General features: G+C 46.4%; 1 protein-coding gene across 3 annotated transcripts in view; it reads left to right on the top strand.

Moving 5' to 3' along the window:
- The first annotated feature begins 996 nt into the window (after positions 1–996).
- FBXO31 (F-box protein 31) overlaps positions 997–20,464 on the top strand; it is a 40,270-nt gene continuing 20,802 nt past the window's right edge. The window contains exons 1-4 of one of the 3 annotated variants that reach the window (XM_074968876.1): positions 997–1,330; positions 9,011–9,082; positions 12,893–12,979; positions 19,639–19,715. In XM_074968876.1, coding sequence (XP_074824977.1) covers positions 997–1,330; positions 9,011–9,082; positions 12,893–12,979; positions 19,639–19,715 — 570 coding nt within the window. The remainder of the gene's footprint in view (positions 1,331–9,010; positions 9,083–12,892; positions 12,980–19,638; positions 19,716–20,464) is intronic. The other 2 variants (XM_074968877.1, XM_074968878.1) reach the window with 2 other exon arrangements.

Here is a 20,464-nt window from a genome sequence, read left to right as displayed (position 1 = left end):
GCGGCTGGGGGCTGGCACCCTGGGGTAATACGGAAATTCCCCTGAGTTCTGCACCCGGCTACAGAGGGGCAGGGCAGAGCTTGCAGAAGTCAGCAGGGGTGTTTGGCTCCTGGCCCTAGAGGCAGGTGGAAGCTCCATGGGCACAGGCCCCCCAAGGCTGTCCTTGCTCAGGACCACGCATGTCCTTCCTTGGTGCTGCGGGGCTTATTACTCAGCGCCTGGGCTTATATTTATGATCAGATGTGGCAAGGAAACTTTCAAACGGAATCCGGTGGGCTTCCCTGTGACCTGAGTTACACCCCCACGACGTGAGAGGGTCCAGGTCCATAACAGCTGGGCCGGGTCTCGCAGACCCCGGGGGGACAGGCCGGGGCCGGGTCTGCGTTACCCCGGGGCGGGTCTCGCAGACCCCAGGGGGACAGGCCGGGGCCGGGGCCGGGTCTGCGTTACCCCGGGGCGGGTCTCGCAGACCCCAGGGGGACAGGCCGGGGCCGGGGCCGGGTCTGCGTTACCCCGGGGCGGGTCTCGCAGACCCCGGGGGGGAGAGGCCGGGGCCGGGTCTGCGTTACCCCGGGGCGGGTCTCGCAGACCTTGGGGGGGGGGGGGGGCGGGGCCGGGTCTGCGTTACCCCGGGGCGGGTCTCGCAGACTCCGGGGGGGAGAGGCCGGGGCCGGGTCTCGCAGACCCCAGCGGGGCAACGGGGATTCAGTTTGAACAAGGGGGCGCGGCCTGTCGCTCGCTGGGCGTGGTCACTGGCTGTGGGCGTGTCATGCGGCGAGGGGGCGTGGTGAATGTGACGGCCGGGTTGGAGACAGTCGGTAGGCGCGGCAAAAGTGACAGCGGGCGTGGTTACGTCTGTAAGGGGCGTGTCGCCGTCTGTGGCGCGCCGAGGTCAGCTCCCCAGCGCGGGTGGTGATTGGCTGAGCCCGCTGGCGGGCGGGCCCTGCGCGTGCGGGCCGCGGCCGGCGGCTGCCCTCCGCCAGTCGCCGGCCGGTCATGGCGGTGTGCGCGCGGCTGTGTGGGGTGGGGCCGTCGCGGGGCTGCCGGCGGCGCGGGGCGCAGCGGGAGCAGCGGCGGGAGGGCCCGGCCGACAGCGAGCCCGACACGGACGCCGAGGAGGAGCGGATCGAGGGAGCCCGGCTGGGACAAGGGCAGGCTCCGGCCCCGGCCGCCCGGGCCCCGCTCTCCCTGCTGGAGCTGCCCCCCGAGCTCCTGGTGCAGATCTTCGGCTCCCTGCCCGGCACCGACCTGCCCAGCCTGGCCCGGGTCTGCAGCACCTTCCGCCGCATCCTCCGCACCGACACGATCTGGCGGCGGCGCTGCCGGGAAGGTACCGCCTGGGGCCGGCGGGTGGTACATGGGCCAGACCCGGGGAGGGGGCGCGGGGTCCCCATGGGGGCGCTGGATGGGCCAGACCCGGGGAGGGGTCCCCATGGGGGCGCTGGATGGGCCAGACCCGGGGAGGGGTCCCCATGGGGGCGCTGGATGGGGCTGACTCTGCAGGTGTGAGGCTCTGGAAAGGCCCACCGGGACAGGGAAGCATGGGGGGAAGGTGGTCTCTGGAGGTGGACAGCTGAGGACAGTAGGGGCCTGGGGATAAAGTAGGGGCACCCTGGGATGTAGTGTGTAGGGGGAGGTGGGGTGCTGACACTAGCTGCCTGGCCTGTGTTAGGGACCCCTGTGTGTGTAGTTAGTTGGGTGGGTGCCAGCCCTGTAGCAAGGGGAATGGTACTAGCTTTCTGGTTGGTGCTGGTGAGTGGGTCAGTCTGGGTGCCTACCCTCCCATCTTCCTAGGGCATCTCCCTACCACATCCCCTGTAGAGACACCCTGCTGCATATTCAGTGGCATGTCCATCTTCAGAGCCACAGTCCTGTCCTACCAAAATGTAATGCATGCTTTTTACTCCTTGCCCTTTGCTTTGCAGGCACCCCACTGCCTGTCCCCCCGTCTGCTAACCCAGTTGCCCTGACACCCTCCAAATTGCCTAACTTGCTTCTGCTTCTCCCAGCATGGTACCCATCACATCTCTTGCTATGTGGTGCATTTGCGGCCAGCTATGATGTCATAGATATATATTAACATTTTGGATATGCCAGCGAGTGCATCTAGTTGGAGTGTCTGAGCACGCTAGGCAGCCGCACTCTGTGTCATCAAACAGAAAGGTAGTGCTCAGATGCATTAAGGACAGCATCCATGGCTGCAGGGGATGGATGGTTCCTTATCTGCACTTGAGGGCAGCTCAGGGTGCTTGTCAGAACTGATGAAAACCCATGGATCACACAAAGCAGTGAAGACTGTTCCCAAGAAGTTACAAGCTGTTTTTTCAGCCTAGCATGTTCCAGGGATATAATTTTTTGTGGGGAGAAGGGGGGGTGGAAAATGTACTATCCACTTTTCAGTTGTCGTTATAAGAGTGGGCAAGAAGAATCTATACCTTTATTGGTAAATTTCACACACAAATTTCTTCTAGGTCATAAGGGTTTTGTTTTTGTGGGTTGTGGCCTTGGCAAAGTTCTCACATATGAGTATAACTGGTATTCATTTTATACAATGCCATTTGCTCTTTCTTAAAATACAAAGAGACACTTGATAATATTAAAAGAAACCAGATTTAAAATTGATACAAGGAAGTATATTTATTTACACAACTCATAAATGATCTGGGAATCTCACTTTCAGTATGTATCATTGAGACCAAGAACTTATCATTCAAAGGAAAATGAGGCTACTATGTGTGATAAGAGCATTCACAGTTGCATTAGACAGGATTGAAAACTTTTGTATATAACAACCCCTCCCTTCAGGGCATAAACCAAACAGTAACTGGCAAGGTGTAGAAAGAAACTATTTCTACCAACACATTAGTATTCCATAACTGTCCATTACAGTTCCTTGTTTTCTCTTAAGCATCTGGTGTCAGAGATAAGGTGCTGAATTAGATTGACCCCCTAGTCCAATCCACTGGAGCACTTCCTATACCAAAAGCATGCACGGTGCTTTAGACAGATAAGAGTCAGTCTCCTCCTGAGGAGTTCATGAAGTTCTCACAGCACTGTAACTGCGACCTTAGGAATTAGACTTTAAACTCTTCTTTCAGGAAATCCAGTTATGGTTTCTGCAGAAACTGTAATTTGGCCCTGTTCATGTGCTGTATCTATCATTTTGTGTTGCTGTATATAATGTCAATTATTTCATCTTTGTAGATGTAATGTGGCTATTACCAATGGTGTGGGAACCGTAATCTTGAATTTTCAGACTGCACAAGTATAAAATCTCATTGATAACTTTGTGTTAGGGTCATTACTTCACCATCTCCTGGTCTCTTCTTAGTAGTACCATTGCATATATTCAAGTAATGCTCTCCTTGTATATGAGAATAAACATTCAAATAAACACACTCTCTGGGTTTAATTGAATTCCTGATCATAGGAATAAATCAGCTGCTTGGAATTGTGTGGAGTTCCATGCAGTGTTGTAGCCATGTTGGACTCATGTCCATATATGTGTATCTGGAGCTCTGCATCTTCGCATGTTGTCTCCATGTAGTAGTGAGTATAAGGTTGCACGACTTTCAAACATCGAAAAGGGAAGACAGAGTCCTAGTTAGGTGTCAAAAATAAGCATCAGTTTGGGCTGAGACCTAGCCTATGACAGTTTAGGCAGAAAAGTATAATTTTTGTGAAATTATAAGGGCCTAGAAATAGAGCAAAGGGTGAATTTAATTCAATAACATGCTCCTATTCCTAACAGTAACACATTAACTCTGAAGCCACTGAGCACATCACGGATCTGTACTTCCTGATTAGTTGTGCAAGTCTGCCTTCTTGGTTGCTTGTGTGGTTATCGCTTGTGCATGCACAAGCGCCCAACTAAACAAGGGACAGGTGGTTGTGCAAGTGCTTTTAACATTCTCTCTGCTAAGAGATGCTGAATACTGCAGTGCTACATAATTGTCTTTTTTTACCCTTAATTTTTGTGCATACCTGCTTTGATCATGAGATCACTGCTGTGGATCAAGGGTTATAAACAGCCCTAACTTTGTAGCCATAGTCTATAATTTAAAAATGTAAATCAGCCCTCTCAACCAAATGAGTTTTGACACCTTGGTTTAGTGTGATTGCAGGCAGACTCAATTTTATTGCAGTCACTGGAGCAGTATTTTGAGTAGGGGGGATCCTCCCCTTCAAGCTACACACAATTGCTTTTGGCTGTGGCTCTGAAATTGGAGAATGAACTTGGGGAAACATGAGCTAGTTTTGCAATGTTTGTAGCCAGCTACTTTTGGGATGATGCCCTTTTATCATTGTGACTGTTTGGGATAAACTGTTTCTCTGACCTGCTTGTTTGGCAAGTGGAGTGTTGCAATCACTTTCCAATGCACTTTGGCTTTGACTTGACTTTCCTTGATTAACCCATGACCATATATGCTTGTAGTTTAAGTGGTCACCAGTTTTATATTGAAATAACACACCACATCAGGTCACCTGTCTAGGAAATTTCACTGGTGGATCATAGTAACCAGATCTAGAATTCACAAATTAAAATACTCTAACATTTTGTTTTTGTTGAAACGGGGTTGGGGAGAAAATATAAATTGTTAAATAGTCATCATGGGGCAGGCTGTGTGTTACATTTATCACCTGTAGATTAGTCTGCTGTAGATCTCAGAACACTTTACAAAGGTGGGTATCTGTTCTACAGATGTGGAAGCTGAGTCCTATGGGGGGTGGAAGAGTGGGGGAGTGATCTAGAGCTGTTAATAGAAGCCAGGTCTCCCCATTCCCAGTGCAAAATGTTTTTCACTGACCCCCTCTGATTGTGTACTGAATAACGTGTCTGGCCTGGCCATGGTTTGTGCATCCATGCTAGACCTACAGCCACTTCTCAGCACCTTATCATATACAGTCTTTCAGGCTGCTAATGTTGTGCTTATGTAGGCATGGAATTAAAAGACTTAGTTGCTAGTAACAATTAGCCTTAGTGTGGCATAAAAGTGGAGAATGAAGTTTGGTGTCCTTGGTTCTTTAGGTTCACAAATATTTTTTTTGTGTAAAGACATTACCTTACCTGCCCCACTGCCTATTTCCTTGCTCGCTACTAAAGACTTGCTTGAAAAGCACTTCCAAACTCTTCATGACTTTTCAGGAGGGTAGTGGCAATACCTGCTGCAATTCCAATTCTTTACTGTAGGAAAAATTTAGTTGTAGGAAGAGTAGAGAACATAAAGTGCAGAAAGGGATATAATCGGGGGGAGGAGAAGTGCGAACAGAAAATTGCAGAATAAGGTGTGCCATGATCTGTTATAGAAGAGCAGGTAGAGTGAAACCAGGAAGGGAGGAGAGCATTATATGAAAGCAAAAGATATAGTATGCTGCACTTACAAATGTGTAAACTAGGAGGCTGACAATGTTACGCTTAAGTGCAGGCCATAATAAATAGTGCACTGTTTAATACTTCAGATTCCACAGGGCATGGCAGTGCTGGTATATTTGCCATGCGTTGAGTAAATCTTCCGAATCCTGTTAACCGAAGAGAACAACCTTCCCAGCTAGTAGAATGAGAATTTCATAATCAAATTCTATCCTTCCTTTTGAAGCAGGATTATGAGCAGCCACTCACTGTGGTTGTGAATTTCAATCCATATTAACGCTTTAGAACATTTTCAGTATTTAATTTCCTTGGTCAACTGGCGCATTGAGAATTTCTCTTTAAAAGAGCCTTACTTGCAGCGAAGCAGGATTTTCTGGAAACCTCCCATTTGATTGTCAGGGAAAGCAAAACAGTATTTTTTTTTCTGTAGCTGAATTGCAGCATTACATAGCTCTTATCTTAATTTAACTTCCCCTTTATCCTTTCTAGCATCCAGAATAAATAGTGTTGTCCATGCACTGGCAAGCTTTCTTGCATTTAATGATTGTTGGGATTTGGATGTGGGAGTGGTAGGGGAGTTTGGTCTTCACAATCTGTAATTTCATACCTTTCATCACCATGACAGCCCCTCAAGAAAAAACTCAAGTGTTCTGTCCATCCACAGTTAAGCAAAGCCAGTATGGGCTTTTGGTTGTAGTTTAGATCACCGAGGAGACCAGGATTATGACTTATAGGAATTTCACCAGCTAAGATTACATTCTTGTTAGCAAACAAGATGAAATTCTTGCAGGACTTGTGTGGCTAATGTCAAATGGCAATGAAAATTAATCACACTGGCATTGTTTTTAGGAAGTTGCTAATGTTTGAGAAGACGCTGACTCTTTTGGGAAAGATCCAGTTAAACCCAAACTGTGAAACTTGTAAAATACACCAGACCTAGTGATAGTTCTGCTTTTAGGTAGTCTGTCTCCTGCTATTTAACAAGGCCACTTGTTAGAAACCAGGATCTTTGTTCCATTGGATGATTTTTTCCAATTTACGTTGTGATTTCTGTGCATGACAATCAGTGTTTTCACGAGTTCAGACTGGATTGGCACCTCTTGGATACTACAATGAGGAGCATTTGAGAATTTTGGGGCATTAGGAGCAGGTGACCTGATGAGGAAGAGAGAATGTTATCACACAAATATCCTGACTAATAAAGAACAAAACAGAAAAATGTCATTTGGGCAGAATTGTCTTGTGATGATTTGGGGAATCTATGTAGAATTTAGGAATTCTGATTATTATTACTGGGGTTGATGGAAAGGGCGAGTTTAAGCTGTAGGGATAGTCTGAGGGGTCAGCACTGGTTCTGAGGGCTGGGCAGGGGACCATGTGATTACAGTTGTTGTGGGGTGTGCCAAAGAGAAGATCCGCACCCTAAGAGTGCATCTAGAGACCTTACGATGGTGGCAGTACCTAGACTATGTTCAGACTCCAGGGGCTTAAAACACCTGCAGGATTCAGTGGTGGCATCCCCACATAGCAATCTGGTGAGTGGCCAAAAGAGGCGCTCAGCTGGACCTGTGACATCCCTGCGTGGTTTTTTTTCCAATGCAGTCTGTGACTTCAGATGACAGTATCCAATTTAATCTAGCTGCATCACTTGCTGCAAAAAGTGTGCAGCTGACATTAGTGGCCCCCTTGCTGGCTTTGTAGGCAGGTGAAGTTCTTCTTTAGTATAAGAACCAACTGTTCTCCAAACTACAGGCTGTGTCAATGTTGCTTCTTGCCTCTCCTGAAGGCCTGTAATTTCCTGAATCACAGATCAGCTGCAAAAGCCTATTGCTTTTAACCTGTCCCTGATATTATTACCAAACAAGACACAGGCTAGCATTAAAAGCATTATAATGTCTGATAGAGTGGCGGGAGGGATGTGGGCTTGTTTGTGGGCTGGGTCCAAATTTCCAGCTTTGAATATAGCTTTGATTTCACAGATCTGCAAAATTGCTGCATACATTCAGTTGGCTCTAGCCCAGCACTAAATAGCTTGTTTTGTGCTAGGCTGGGAGTGCGTTCCTGGAAGCTTTGCTGTTTACTCACTAGCTAATTGTACTTCCTCCCCATCTCACATCCTAAACAACTAGGGCTTCGTCCTGCTCTTGCTGATGTCAGTGGCAAGCTCCCACTGACATCAGTAGAAGTTCTTAGGGAGGGGAATCTGTGTTTTTCCCTCTTGTCCCCTTCCTGTCTTTATTCAACTCGCTTCTCATAGCAAGAGATTGTTCACATTCGTTCCTGCAGTAACCCAAGTCATCCTTACAAAACACGTGTGTGTCTTGTGGGTGCTCTGTCAAGCTACATTGCATACCCTAGCCAAACATAATGTACATAGAGCATATATATAGTAAGAGCATGATTGAGTTGAGCTGGGCGGATGTCTGCTTTCTCTCATTTCGCCTATATTGAAATCGGAGTACAGAGCAAGTTATTAGGAATAGATACCAGTAACAGGCAGCAATAGTTAATCATAAATTCAAGGAAGCTTGATCGACACTGTCCCTTGTGTGAGGGTGGGTTTCAGACCAGATGGCTTCCCTGGGGTTCTTTAAGGACAAACTTGATATCAGATATCTAGCAGATGCAGGGAGCTATCAGGTGCTTTAATCTTCTGCTAAAGGAAGCTGATATCTGATTTTTCAGAGGTGCATTTGAGGTTTTCAGTGTGTGGATTTTCCCTGTTGAGGACTGATTTGCTTTTGGCACTAAGCTCTATTTTTGTTGCTGTTTGATATGTTTTTCCCTCTTCCCTTGGTTTTACAGGATTTCTTTTATTGAATTATTTGCTGGTACTTGTCTGCTATATTTTTAAGAATTAAAGTTTAATGCTTGCCTTCTGAACCTGCACTGAAGTCTCTCATTTCCTGCTTTAAAGTTGCTTTTAAAATTTTGAAAAGGCTTTTAAGATCCCTGCATCACTAATAGAATGCATTGAAAACAAAACAGTCAAAAGCATCTGCAAAGAATGGACCAATTTCAGTCTGATTTGTTTGCAAGTGTAATTGTACATGCAGACACGTTACATTCTCTTAACAATTTGGGGCTATGAAACAGACTTATTCTTTTAAAATAATCTTAGCTATAGATCTTTCAGTACTCTGAAATGTGGCCATTTTCTGTGAGTCTTAATAAACAGTCTTGCTTGTAGGACAAATTAGTGGGAGTGAATAACTCCTGGTTGCAATGATGGTTTGCTCTACTGACAAAGATTCCCAGTTTGGATAGGTCATTTTCCCCACTTCATGCTGCCACCGATTCTAGGTGTAAGTGCCCGTAATTTATCAGCAAGGAGTTGCCACAATAGATTGCAAGTAGCCATCACTTGTAAAATGTACTAGGGAATCTGAGAATCTAGTCTGGAAAGGAATGCCATCCAACTTTCCTCTGCTGCTTCTGAAGAACAGCAACAAAAATATTTGTTAACAAATACAGCAATTTGCAAGATTGTACTTTAAATAAAATACATTGGATTGAATTTAAAGCTGCCTAAATTCTTGCTGCAGTTGTAGGTATCCTGGAGCTCTGTGGACAGCCCAAACCTTTTCACACAATCGCTCATTTTATTACCTCTTAACTCCTTTCTGTCTGTCACTGCAGAGTATGGCGTCTGTGAGAACTTACGGAAACTGGAGATCACAGGAGTGTCCTGTCGAGATGTCTATGCCAAACGTAAGTGATGAAGTCAATGCAGGTCTGTATGCTCCTGTTCTTGTTTAGTTCCATTTTTAAAAGTAAATTTGCACTGAATCTTTATCGTGGGCATTTGAAACACAGACTCTGTATTTCGTGGCAGAGATTTCATTTCTAAAGCTGTAACGAGTCTGACTACCACAGCATTTTAATGCCAGACAGATATCAAGAATCGCTGTTGCCTCTCCATACCTCTTTGGTTGGAAGAAACCACAGAGTCTGAGGGTTTCTGGAAATAAGTATTAGTTTGTGGCTAGTGTGTTTAGCAACTGGTAACCGCTCACCCAAATCTGAGGACAGTTTTTAATGTCAGTAGGATTGTAAAAGTATCTTCAGCTGTTTGGTTTGCCCCTTTCTGGCCAGTGGGTAACCTGTATTCCTCAGAGCAGGCTTTATCTTTGTATGGTCCTCTGAAACAATGTTTGACTCCCTTCCCCCAGTGTAAGCAACTTCTGTCCACCATAACTCCACTGTGACTGGGCTTCCCCTTAGGGGAAGGTCAGGGCAATGATTCTCTGTGGAACACCTATTGCAACTTGACACAGAGGGGAATGGGGAGGTTATCTGTTCCTTTATTCTCGTCACCCCGCCCCCTGCATTCCAGACCACCTTGTGCAGGAGAAGGGGGACCCGACTGTGCTGGGTCTGTACAGAAGTGCCAACACGTGTGTGCCCTGTGGTGCTTGGGGCAGCCCTCAATAGAAATGCCAAGGTCAGGGCAGGCTGCAAAATGGAGAGCAGATATTCCCAAGACTGGTGGGTAACACTGAAGTTAAACTCCCCAACCAGTCTCAAACTGTGCTTCTCATCCCCCACACTGGTTATCAAGAAGCAAAAAGGAATCTCACAGCCCTCTTTATTGCATTCTGGCTCCCAATCAGCACCTAGGTCCAGTTCAGTGAGAAGTTATTTAAAATAACTCTGCTCACATATACAGAATGTTCTTTTGACCCCAAAGGGTCAGCCATGTTACCAGGTCAGTATAAGTTTGGATCTTACCCAATATACCATGCTGCCAGCCAGTCCTTTAGTGTCCAAAACTAAAGGTTTATTATAAAGAAAAAGAGAGATGTTAAATGGTAAAACAGTCACATACATACAAAGACTTCAAAGTCCATATATCAGGTTCCTAGCAGTATTGGTGAGTTTGCTGGCTTGAAAGTCCTTCTGGAATACATCCACAGCTTGGATGGGTCATTCAGTCCTTTGTTCAGAGCTTCCGTTCGTAGCAAAGTTCCTCCAGAAGTAAGAAGTAGGATTGAAGACAAAATGGAGAAGAGCAGCTGCCTTTTACAGTCTTTTGCCATGTGGCCTACACTTCCTTTGTTTGAAACACAAGCTGCCCAGCACATGGCTTGAAAGCCTTAGGGTTCTGTCCATAGGCATGTCCCTGTGTGCTTTGCTGAGTCATAAGGTGTATCCGTCTTCTCTCAATGGATCAGTTGTACAGCTGATGGTCCTTAATGGGCCATCAAGCAGACTTGGCAGTGCTGATGCCAAACTGTCTGTGGGTGTCACCCAAAGCATGGCACAAGTTTGAAAGACAGACATATCTATAACTCAATACAAACACAAAAATGAGATTATCATATCTGGCAAATTATAATATTTTTTCAGATACCTTACATGGCCTATCTGGCATAACTCATTACAGTTTTACAATATTGATGTACATAATATCTCAAGTGTCCCCCAGATTCCATACAGTGTCACAACTTGTTTCCAGGACACAACTCCAAATAAGCAGCTGCAGCCCATGCGTTATGATGAGTGTTGCCACTTGCATGTGAGTACTTTACAGACACAAACTCTTTGGTCAGCACAAGCCCCCTGGGAGGTAGGTGAGTTTCATCCCCATTTTACGGGGGTGGGGAAGGAAGAGGCGGATTAGGGACTTGACCCTGAACTGGCATTTGAATATAGGAGTTCCCTACTTAACAAGATCAAGCTGCCTCTCATGCGAATGGGTCAGAAGCTACATTAGCTGTTTAACACAGGAGCTGGTTCAGCTGCAGATACCACCTGGGAGAGTGCTTGTGACACCCCTAGCAGCAGCCTGGATGACGCAAGCCCCACAGTAGTGAATTGATCTGTCCTTGCCACCAAAATCAAGGGACCCAGGAATTTCATGGGTCCCAAAGGCTGATGCTGAATTAGTCTAGCAGGGGATGGAACAACCCAGAATCTTTAGGAAATCAGCAATGACAAACCATTGGCTCCAGTGGTTGGTCTACAGTTCCATGGCCCTTTACAAGAAGCAGGGCTCAGCTTGTTAAAAATGAAAGCATTTGTCTTTGTACATCACCAGAGTGAGAGTCCTGAGTGCGCTTTGCTGGTCCCAGGATGTCTGGCTCCTTTCAAATGGACCTTGTGCTTTATCTGACTGTCAGAGGCAGTGGTGGCCTTGTGCATTTAACCTCGTGTTGGGAGCCAGGAATCCTGAATTCTGATCCAGGCTCTGAGACTGCTGCAGTGTGGCCTTGACCCAAGTAACTTCACCTCCCCATGCTTCAGTTTCCCTATCTGTAAAATGGGAATGGTACCACTTACCTCCCTAGGAGGCCACACAGGGGAACTCGAAAGTGTGTAAGGAAACCAGTCATTTCAGACCCTTCTTTGCTGTGCAGTGTGGCTTTCCTCATAGCCAGAGTGGTGGTATAGTTACAAACTATCTATTAATCACATACCTGATATGGTCCTGTTTTTGCAACTTTTCCCACTGATACTTTACACATCAAAGTGTAACCCACACACCTTCTGGGTATGGTGTTCTGTCCCATCTGGTGGCACTGAGACCACTTAGAGAAATAAAATGAGTCTGCTCCACAGCCTTAGCTAACAGCCAGTTGGCTTTTAGCTCATGCAGTAGAGGCTCATGCACTAAGCTCCAGAGGTTCCCGGTTCGATCCCGCCAATGACTGGGGTCTGTCGGCATTACAAAAGCACCTCTTAATATGTGTAACATCTTTAGTCTCCCACTGGAATAGGTCCTTGGTGAGCATTTAGCACCTTAGAACATAGTGTTTTACCAGTAGAAAGCATGCTATAGACTCTATTCCGTTTGTAAATAAAGAATCTCTTGCCATGCATCTGGCAATCTGAATCCTGACCTGTGCCATTTTTCCAGACTTCGGCAGAGTCAGAACACTTGTCAGCTCATTCTTCCTTTCCTGAACCTTACCCTGGCTGCAGGGATATGAAATCCTTGGCTTGCAATCGGTTTAGATTCAGCAAACATCTCTGTTTACAAACCTACTGGTGCTTTCCTGCTCAGCTTTCCTGAAAGAATTGCCTGGGGCTGTGTCCTTGTTCTCTAGTGTCATGTAGAACTCTTTAGTTACAGCAAAATTTATTTGGAACTGTTGGCCGAATTAAGGCTTGAAGGTGCAAACAATGAATGTGTGTTCTATTCTACATGCTACACTAAGACAATTGGGAACAAAGCCAAACCCAACATCTTAGAGGGCATAATGAAACAGATGCTAGATGGTGTTTCGAAAACAATGAGCTGGATTAAAAGAGGAAAAAACCTTTGGTTGCTCTTGTCCTGCGTAGACTGAGATAAGCGCAGACTCCATTTAGAATTTGTTTGGTGACATCAATAACTTATGAGGGAATCATAAAATGTGCCGAATTCTTGAGAGTGGCTGATCTGGGCTGGGGGCTGAAGAAGTGTGCCTTAAATCAACAAGGGACTTGACCTTCCTGTCTGGTTGGTTCAGATTAACATTATGTGATGGTCAGAGGGGAATTAACTTCTCTGGTACTTACCCTGCTGTGTCTGTCCAGGTATAAATCCACGAGTGAAGTCGGGGCGTTTTATGAAAATCCTTCCCGACTACGAACACATGGAGTACAGAGATGTTTACACCTGCCGTACGTACCTCCCATTAGCAAATGCTTTCTGCACTGAACTCACATGAGGTGCTGCATGGCGTGTGAAGTTACTGCAAACCACTACTTCGGGGGCAGAATGAGGAGAGCTGTCACCCAGGCTTTCCCGTGACTTGGTTCTCATGTACTTTGTTCTGACCCTCTAAGATGACACCTTAGGTAGATGTAACATAGCAACAATAGTATTTACCTCTCTGGTGAAGTGCTGGGGGTTAAGAGAGCATCCTATTCATGGTTTTCCCTGGTGGAAACTAACTAGGCATAGGTAGCAGATGCTCTCCAGGGCAGTGGGCTTGGGTGTACGGTGGAGATAACACATTCCAGCTTGCCATTAGGAGAAGGAGGAGAGCTGCTTGCATTGCTCTTGGGGCCAATTCCGTCCAGCCCCAGAAATGACACTAACAGACTCTAGATCAGCGTTTCTCAACCTATTTACCATTGTGGGTCGCATCCAATACTACCTGTCTGGCCCTGAGGATGTCACATGCGGACCAGTCAGCACACAGCAGTGGCCCAAGCCGAGAAACCACTTCCCTAGATAGACAAAACTAGGAACATGGGTGTTACTGGTTAGCTTTTTCTTGGGTGTGAGCAGATATGTCCCCTTTATTCATCCCTCTGAGTCTAAGTGTTGTCAGTTCTGAAACTTTCCCATAGATTTCTCTGAACTGTAGTCCCCCTCTCTCTGATATGTAGGTGGGAGATCACTGGATTTCAGCAGCCCAGGTATCACTGCTGGAGGCATGTCATTTACAGAGGGGAATTCCTTCTTGCTCCCTCCCCCCAATAAAATTAAAAAACACTCTGGACTTCAGGATTTTTATTTAATCCTAACAAAGGGAAGTTTTATAAGAACGGCCATATTGGGTCAGACAATGATACTGTCTAGCTCAGTGTCCTGTCTTTGGACAGTGCCCAGTGCCAGATGCTTCAGAGGGAATGACTGGAACAGGGCAATTATTGAGTGATCCATCCTCAGCTTTTGGCAGTCAGAGGTTTAGGGACTCAGAGCATGGGTTTGCATCCCAGATCGTCTTGGCTAATAGCCACTGATAGACCTATCCTCCTTCTGTAGGGAGAGCTCCTGAAATGTAACCTTGATAGAATGTGAACTCTGCCAGTGTGTGAATGAGCACTGGGGTCTCCACTTATGTACACCCTGAAAATCTGAACCTGTTTAGGAATCAAAATTTATGCTAGAAAGCTCCATGATTCCGCTACTTATGGGACCTTTAAACTCGAGTTTCCTTGGGTGCATGTAGCTTACTGAAAATAGTTACCCTGGAGTAATCAGCTATGGTTCGCTCACAGGCAGTACATTAGGGATCACCTTTACCTTGGTGCCTTCTAGTGCAGCCTGCAGTCCAAACATGACCCCAAGTTCTGTGCTGTAGTTAGGCTTGGAAAGATTAGTGTTTTATTGGTAAACTATCTACCATACACATGCAAACGAATGAAAAATATTTCCAATGATGCCGATAAGAAATTTACACACAGGCAAAGTAGGAGAAAAGGCTGCTTGAGAATTTCTTAGTTTGACTGAAAGATATTTACTCTCTGTATATTTTTGACATGTGATGTTGACATTTTGTGTGTTAACTTTGTGTGGCTTTTTGAATCTCAACATCTGTTGTCATTAAATATTGTCCGACCCTTCCCATAATTTCTGGTGACTGTGAAAATTTAACTCAATGAAAAATGCTTAAAACCCAAAATTTTGCATGGCTGTGAAAATTTAAACAGATGAAAAATAAAAAGAAGCTTAAAAATATTGATAACAGTCAAAATTGTAAAAAAAAGACAAACAAAAAACCAAAACTAACCACTCTCCCTCCCTCCCTCCCCCCCCCCCCCCCCGGGGTGTTTTGCCAAGCCTAGTTAGCCTATGGCCACCTTTGCTTTTAATGGAGAGCGTGTTCTGATACCATGGTGAGGGATGCAGTATAAGAACCTGAATAGATCTACAGAGACTGTAGACTCCTGCTTGCCATACTCAGACTTGATCTGAATGATGTGATTTATGTCACTTTATCCAAATCAGGTGCCATCCTTGTGCTATTGGAAAACTACAAATTCAGCCTTTATTGTTGCAAAATATGAGAGTCCCAGTACCGTCCTCTGCTCTGTTCGCACACTTCCCAGTATGCCAGAATATCATGCCCTGCGCTGCAAACAGCTCTAAAGAGAGCAGGTCTCCATAGTATTTCAGAGCCTGTGATGTACTCTCCAGTGGAGCATCTATGCCCAACAAACTGTCCTTTCTCCATGAGTAAACATAACTCTCACCACGATTAATGTATCAAGGGAAGACTAGCAAGGCCCAAGAGTCTAATGCTCTGGGTCTGGAACATGGTGGGACTTTGATCTAATGAATGAACCTGAGTGAGAGAAACCAGTTTTGCTTTGTCCTTGGGGGTATGTATAAAGCCACCTCTGCTGTCAGTCTGGGGATGATAGCATGGTTATTTTGCAGAGGAGGGTAATGCAGGATGGAGATACTAACTCACTGGTGCTTGGGCGTGCGGTTTCATGGCATGTGCTAACGTGGTGTGGATGCTATGGACTCACCTGCACTAAAGCCTTAAAGGCAGCCATTGCGTTTCAGCCAGCCAAAGAGGGTTTGAAGCAGCCCTGGAGCTGATGACTTCAACATGAACTAGAATGAGTGAAGTAGCCTGGCAAAGCAGTGACCATTTCATAACAGGAACCTGTGGCGATATGTCTGAGTTGGACCCTCTGATGCACCCACCAGCCCAGTTCTCCACCTGGAAGGAAGTGAAACGGGGACGCCAAGCTGCCCAGCAGGAATCAGAATAGCTTTACGGATTTAGTGAATAACTGATATAACGAGTGTGTTGTTTTCAGCAGCTCTGAAGTTGTGTTTCAGGCTGTTCCCCAATGGTGAACTTCTTGGTTGTCCCCCCCACCCTCCCAAATGACCACCGTCTGATGCCTGTTTCCCCTGCGGATGAGCCTTAAAGAATTGCAGACACAGCTGTGATGGGTCATTGATTTAGCTTCCTTTCATTTGTTCCCCTCCCCTCACTCTGGAGATTGCAGATTTCACTGAAAACTCCAGTATTTGTGTTTAAAGTAACCAGGTGGTAGAAGCCAGATGCTGGTGATGAGAGAATATTTAGTTAATGTTCATGGCATCTGAAGCGTTCCCCATCCCCTTCTGAAGAATATCTCCAGGGCTATAACAGCATCTGTGTGCTGTTCTCTCTCTGGCATGTCCCAGCTGCGTAGATCTCTCTTGGTTGAATTGCATTGGATGGGCTCAGTAGTGTTCTCCGTATTTCTCCTATCTGACCATGGCTGGATAACACTGATACTGGAGCTTGCCAAAGCAAACTCCCTCCTAAGGAAGCTAGGCGACTGTGCCTCCTTCTGCCCCTTCCCCAACTGGATACAATCCCTTTTTCAAATGGCCTCCTATCTGATGGCTGCCTGAGGGCCCTGTGAACGGTGGGTCATGGTCAGTTTCCAGCAGATGCATCCTTGGGTTTGTCGACATGAGGGAATAGCTATCCTGCTTTAAACTCACACTCCAGCTCACTTCACAATAGCATCCCTGTGTAGACACGCCCTCTGTTGCAGACATTGCCACAGTTGATGCTAATTGGCCACCCCTTGTTGGCTACTTGAATGAGCTGCTGAGACTGGACACATCCATCACCCTACTAGAGGTAACCGCTCCTGACCAGGGACAGCATGCATTGGAGCCAGAAAAGCTGAACCTGGCTCAGGACCACCAGAAGGAAATCCCAACACAGATCCCCTTGATGGGGAAAGGGGCCTATATCCCAAAGGGACCCCTTCTTAGGGAGCATCTCTATCTTCCCCACCTCTTTGGAGGCACAAAGAGAGGAGGGGAGCCCATTGGAAAGGAGAGAGGTGTGGTGCTTCCATCCAGAATCAGGAGAGATCTGGCAGGGTCATCCCTAATCTCCCCCATTTGTGGGCGTCAGAGCTGTAACTAACCAGGTCTTGACTGCAGGGAATTCACCTGCTGGGCTGCCTGAGGCTTGGGCATTGCAGCGCTGCTCACGATCTGAAATGAAGCCCAAAGGTTAGCATTTTCCTGGAGAAAATACAAAGCTCCCCCCCCAAGATTCAGACCATCCACTGTCCACCTGAGACACTTTGCCTGCCTCCAGAGGGGGTTGTTAGCAAGTTCCAGGGAGGGGGTGGGGAGACTGCAGTTAGTTTTCAATGCTGCTCAGGTTGCAGGGTCTGTCTGGCAACAGTCTATTCCCATTCAGCTGATCAGGGAGTTTTCTGGCTCTGAACAGCTGTTAAAAAGCCGTTGACATTACTGGCGAGAGGAGGGCATCTAAGCCTCTGACTGCTCAGTTAGATTTGCCTGCCATTGGAAGGCTGAACAGATTTGAATCAAAGTTCAAGGGTGATTGTGTCAGACTCACTGATCTGGATGTTGCCGTGACTCAGCCACTTTCCCTAAGCAAACATGGCCTTCCTTGAACTAATCTGGAGCTGGCTGATTACCCAGAAACCAAGTGTATGAACCTTGTTCAATACAAGTCTCTCCTCTTTTGAACAGGCACTTTCTTATATTTAAGTCTGGCATTAAGACAAGACTCTTATTTGGAGCATTAGCCCTGAAGATGGTTCTAATGGAAGAGCTTTTCTTCCTCCAGTTCAGCGCCGTCTGCGTTCAACAGCTTAATGTCAGGTTTTCAGTTCTAATCTTAAAAGCCACTGGCGTTTATCAGCTGTGTACACAAACAAGGTGGAGGAGGCAGGTATCAGTGAGTGGGGTTTCTTGTGTATTAAATGGTATGTGCATAGTAACTGCACTTAGACGATTTTAAATCTGATCCACTTTGTATCCTTCATGCAGTTTGCTATTAGAGTTTGACTCCATGGGCTGAGTGAAATTGGGCCAATCATTCCTACTTCTTATTTCTCCTGTCGCTTTCCAGTTCTTCCCGAGCATGGGGCTGTTTGGCATTTAAACAGCCCTTGGCGGTGTCCTTGATCCCAAATACACCTCTTTGCTGTGGCATTTAAATAATGAAAATATTCCTGTGTAGTGCTTTACAATTACTTTTTAACACATCCACTTTGGGCTTAAACTCTTCCAGTAACAGGATTCACTCCAGATCAGTCTGGCCTAGGTAAATTAAAAATTTCCGGTCTGAATTTGTCTAGCTTCAACTTCCAGCCGTTGGATCGTGTTAGACCCTTCTCTGCTCAGCTGAAGAGCCCATTATAAAATATTTGTTTTCCATGTAGATACTTACAGATCAAGTCACCCCTTAACCTTCTCTTTGTTAAACTACATAGGTTGAGCTCCTTGGGTCTATCACTATCAGGCAGGTTTTCTAATCCCTTAATCATTCTTATGGCTCTTCTCTGAACCCTCTCCAGTTTATCAACATCCTTCAATTGTGAACACCAGAACTTTATGCAGGATTCCAGCTGTGGCCATACCAGTGCCAAATACAGAGGTACAATAACCTCTCTACTCCTATGATGACATGGTTACCTGCGATGGAGAGGGCTCGACGTGGTGACCCAGGAGGTCCCTTCCAGTCCTATGTCCTTTGTTCGTGTAAATGTACTCTCATATTATGGGTCAGCTGATGCTTATGTTTAGAATCTGAGATGAACAGCCTCTGTGTTCTCCACGGAAGGCCGGCATATGATGATGTGGACACCTTCAGTTCCTTATGACTCCTGTCTGCAGCAGGCTGTATGTATCAGTGTTCAAAGAATCACCTGTGTTTGCAGTTTGTGGAAAACTTTCTTACTTCTGCCCCCTTTTTCCATAGGATTTAAATCTTAACTAGCTCCGAGATGGGGATCCAAAGTACAAGATATGGTACAGTACATGATGCTTGGGAGCAGCTTTGAGGGAACGTTGAAATGCAGTAACCTATTGAGATTTCTTCAAGGTCTTCTGTATGTGTCGAATCTGTAATGACACCTGGTCATCAGATGCTGTGCTCAGGAGCTATGTGATGTGTGTGCTGCCAGTTGCCATCTTAGTGGTTGAATCTGATGAGGATCAGGTGCTTAAGTGGAGGCATGGGGATGCGTCTGTCTGGTAGGACAAGAAGGGGATGGTCTCTTAAAGCAAACGCTGTTTGCTTTCCCTGCTCTCCCCTACTTGTATGTTCTGGATCCCCCCCCCGCATTCACACCTTTATGAAATCGGAGCTGTCTGGTGTTGAGAGCATCTTACTTGTGGTCAGGGAAGTGGATAGCCTGCACTTGTAGGCTCCAAGCAGAGCATGTGATGCCTATCGACAGATCTCAATGAGAGGATTTTCTGATGGAAAGTTATTCGCCAGTTGGGTCCTTGGATCTCTGCCTTTGTAAATCCTTGAAAAGCTAGCTCTTACCGCTGCTCCCAGCTGGGCGTGAAGCTGTGCAGGAGAATAGTGTGCGTTTGCAGTAGGCTTCATGTGACAGCTTTTTGAAAGTCTTCAGAATTGGCCCCTCTCCCTGGGTTTGGGAGAACTGGGATTCTCTCTCCCAACCCCAATAAGGACCCTGTTTGAGGGGGTGTCAGTCGACAACCTGTGCAGTTTTATGGCAGCCTCCTCCTCTCCCCTCAAATCCCTCTTGCTGCGTTCATTGTGAAATGTCTTGCTTTGTCTCCTATTCCCTAGTGCTGCACCGATACCGACACATCTTGGGACTATGGCAGCCGGACATTGGGCCATATGGGGGACTGCTGAACGTGGTGGTGAGTACAGAGATGTGCTAGAGGTTTGTTGCATCAGCTTCTGGCAACGATTTCATACAAGCTCCTTTAAAACTTTTATGCTTCTGCCTTTGGCATAAGTTGGCGTTCACTGCGTTGCATTAGGAAGAGTTTGGTTAAGATGCTCCATATGCAGGTACCTTGGCTGCCTCATAGCCTCGTTGCCACAGTACGTGATACGTTTACCTGCAGAGTGACTAGTCCCTGAAGAGCAGTACATCAGACATAACGATACTGGCTGGGCCTGATCCAAAGCCACTGAATTCAATGGAAATGTTTCCACTGACTTCAGTGAGCTTTGGGTTAGGACCACAATGAGACCAAGTCTAGAGAAGCAGAAGAGCTGCTGAATGTCATTTGCCTCTCTGGATTTAGGATTATTGGGATTACTCTGAGAGGCTGAGGATAGAGGCTTGCATGATGCCTTCTGATATCCTCTGCATCAAGGATCATGGGTTGGCCAGTTTAACATACTAAACCCATTGAGTTTGTTAACCTTTGAGCCCAAGGCTCTCTTGTAGAAATATGTGTTCCAGAGCGTTATATCAAGAGCATCTGGCTGCAGCAGTATGACCGTACCAGAGTTCCACGGGGAGTGTACATGGGAAGGGCAGTTTCGGAGTGATCTACCCTGTCTCTCGTTCATGGCTTCCAGCATTCCGATGTTTAGAGTCACCCCAAGCATGGCACTGCATTCCTGATCATCTTGGCTAATAGCCATCAATGGACCT

This window comes from Natator depressus, chromosome 12, assembly GCF_965152275.1.
Source record: "Natator depressus isolate rNatDep1 chromosome 12, rNatDep2.hap1, whole genome shotgun sequence".
In the NCBI taxonomy this organism is placed as follows: Eukaryota; Metazoa; Chordata; order Testudines; family Cheloniidae; genus Natator; species Natator depressus.
This window is presented reverse-complemented; position numbering and strand designations above follow the sequence as displayed.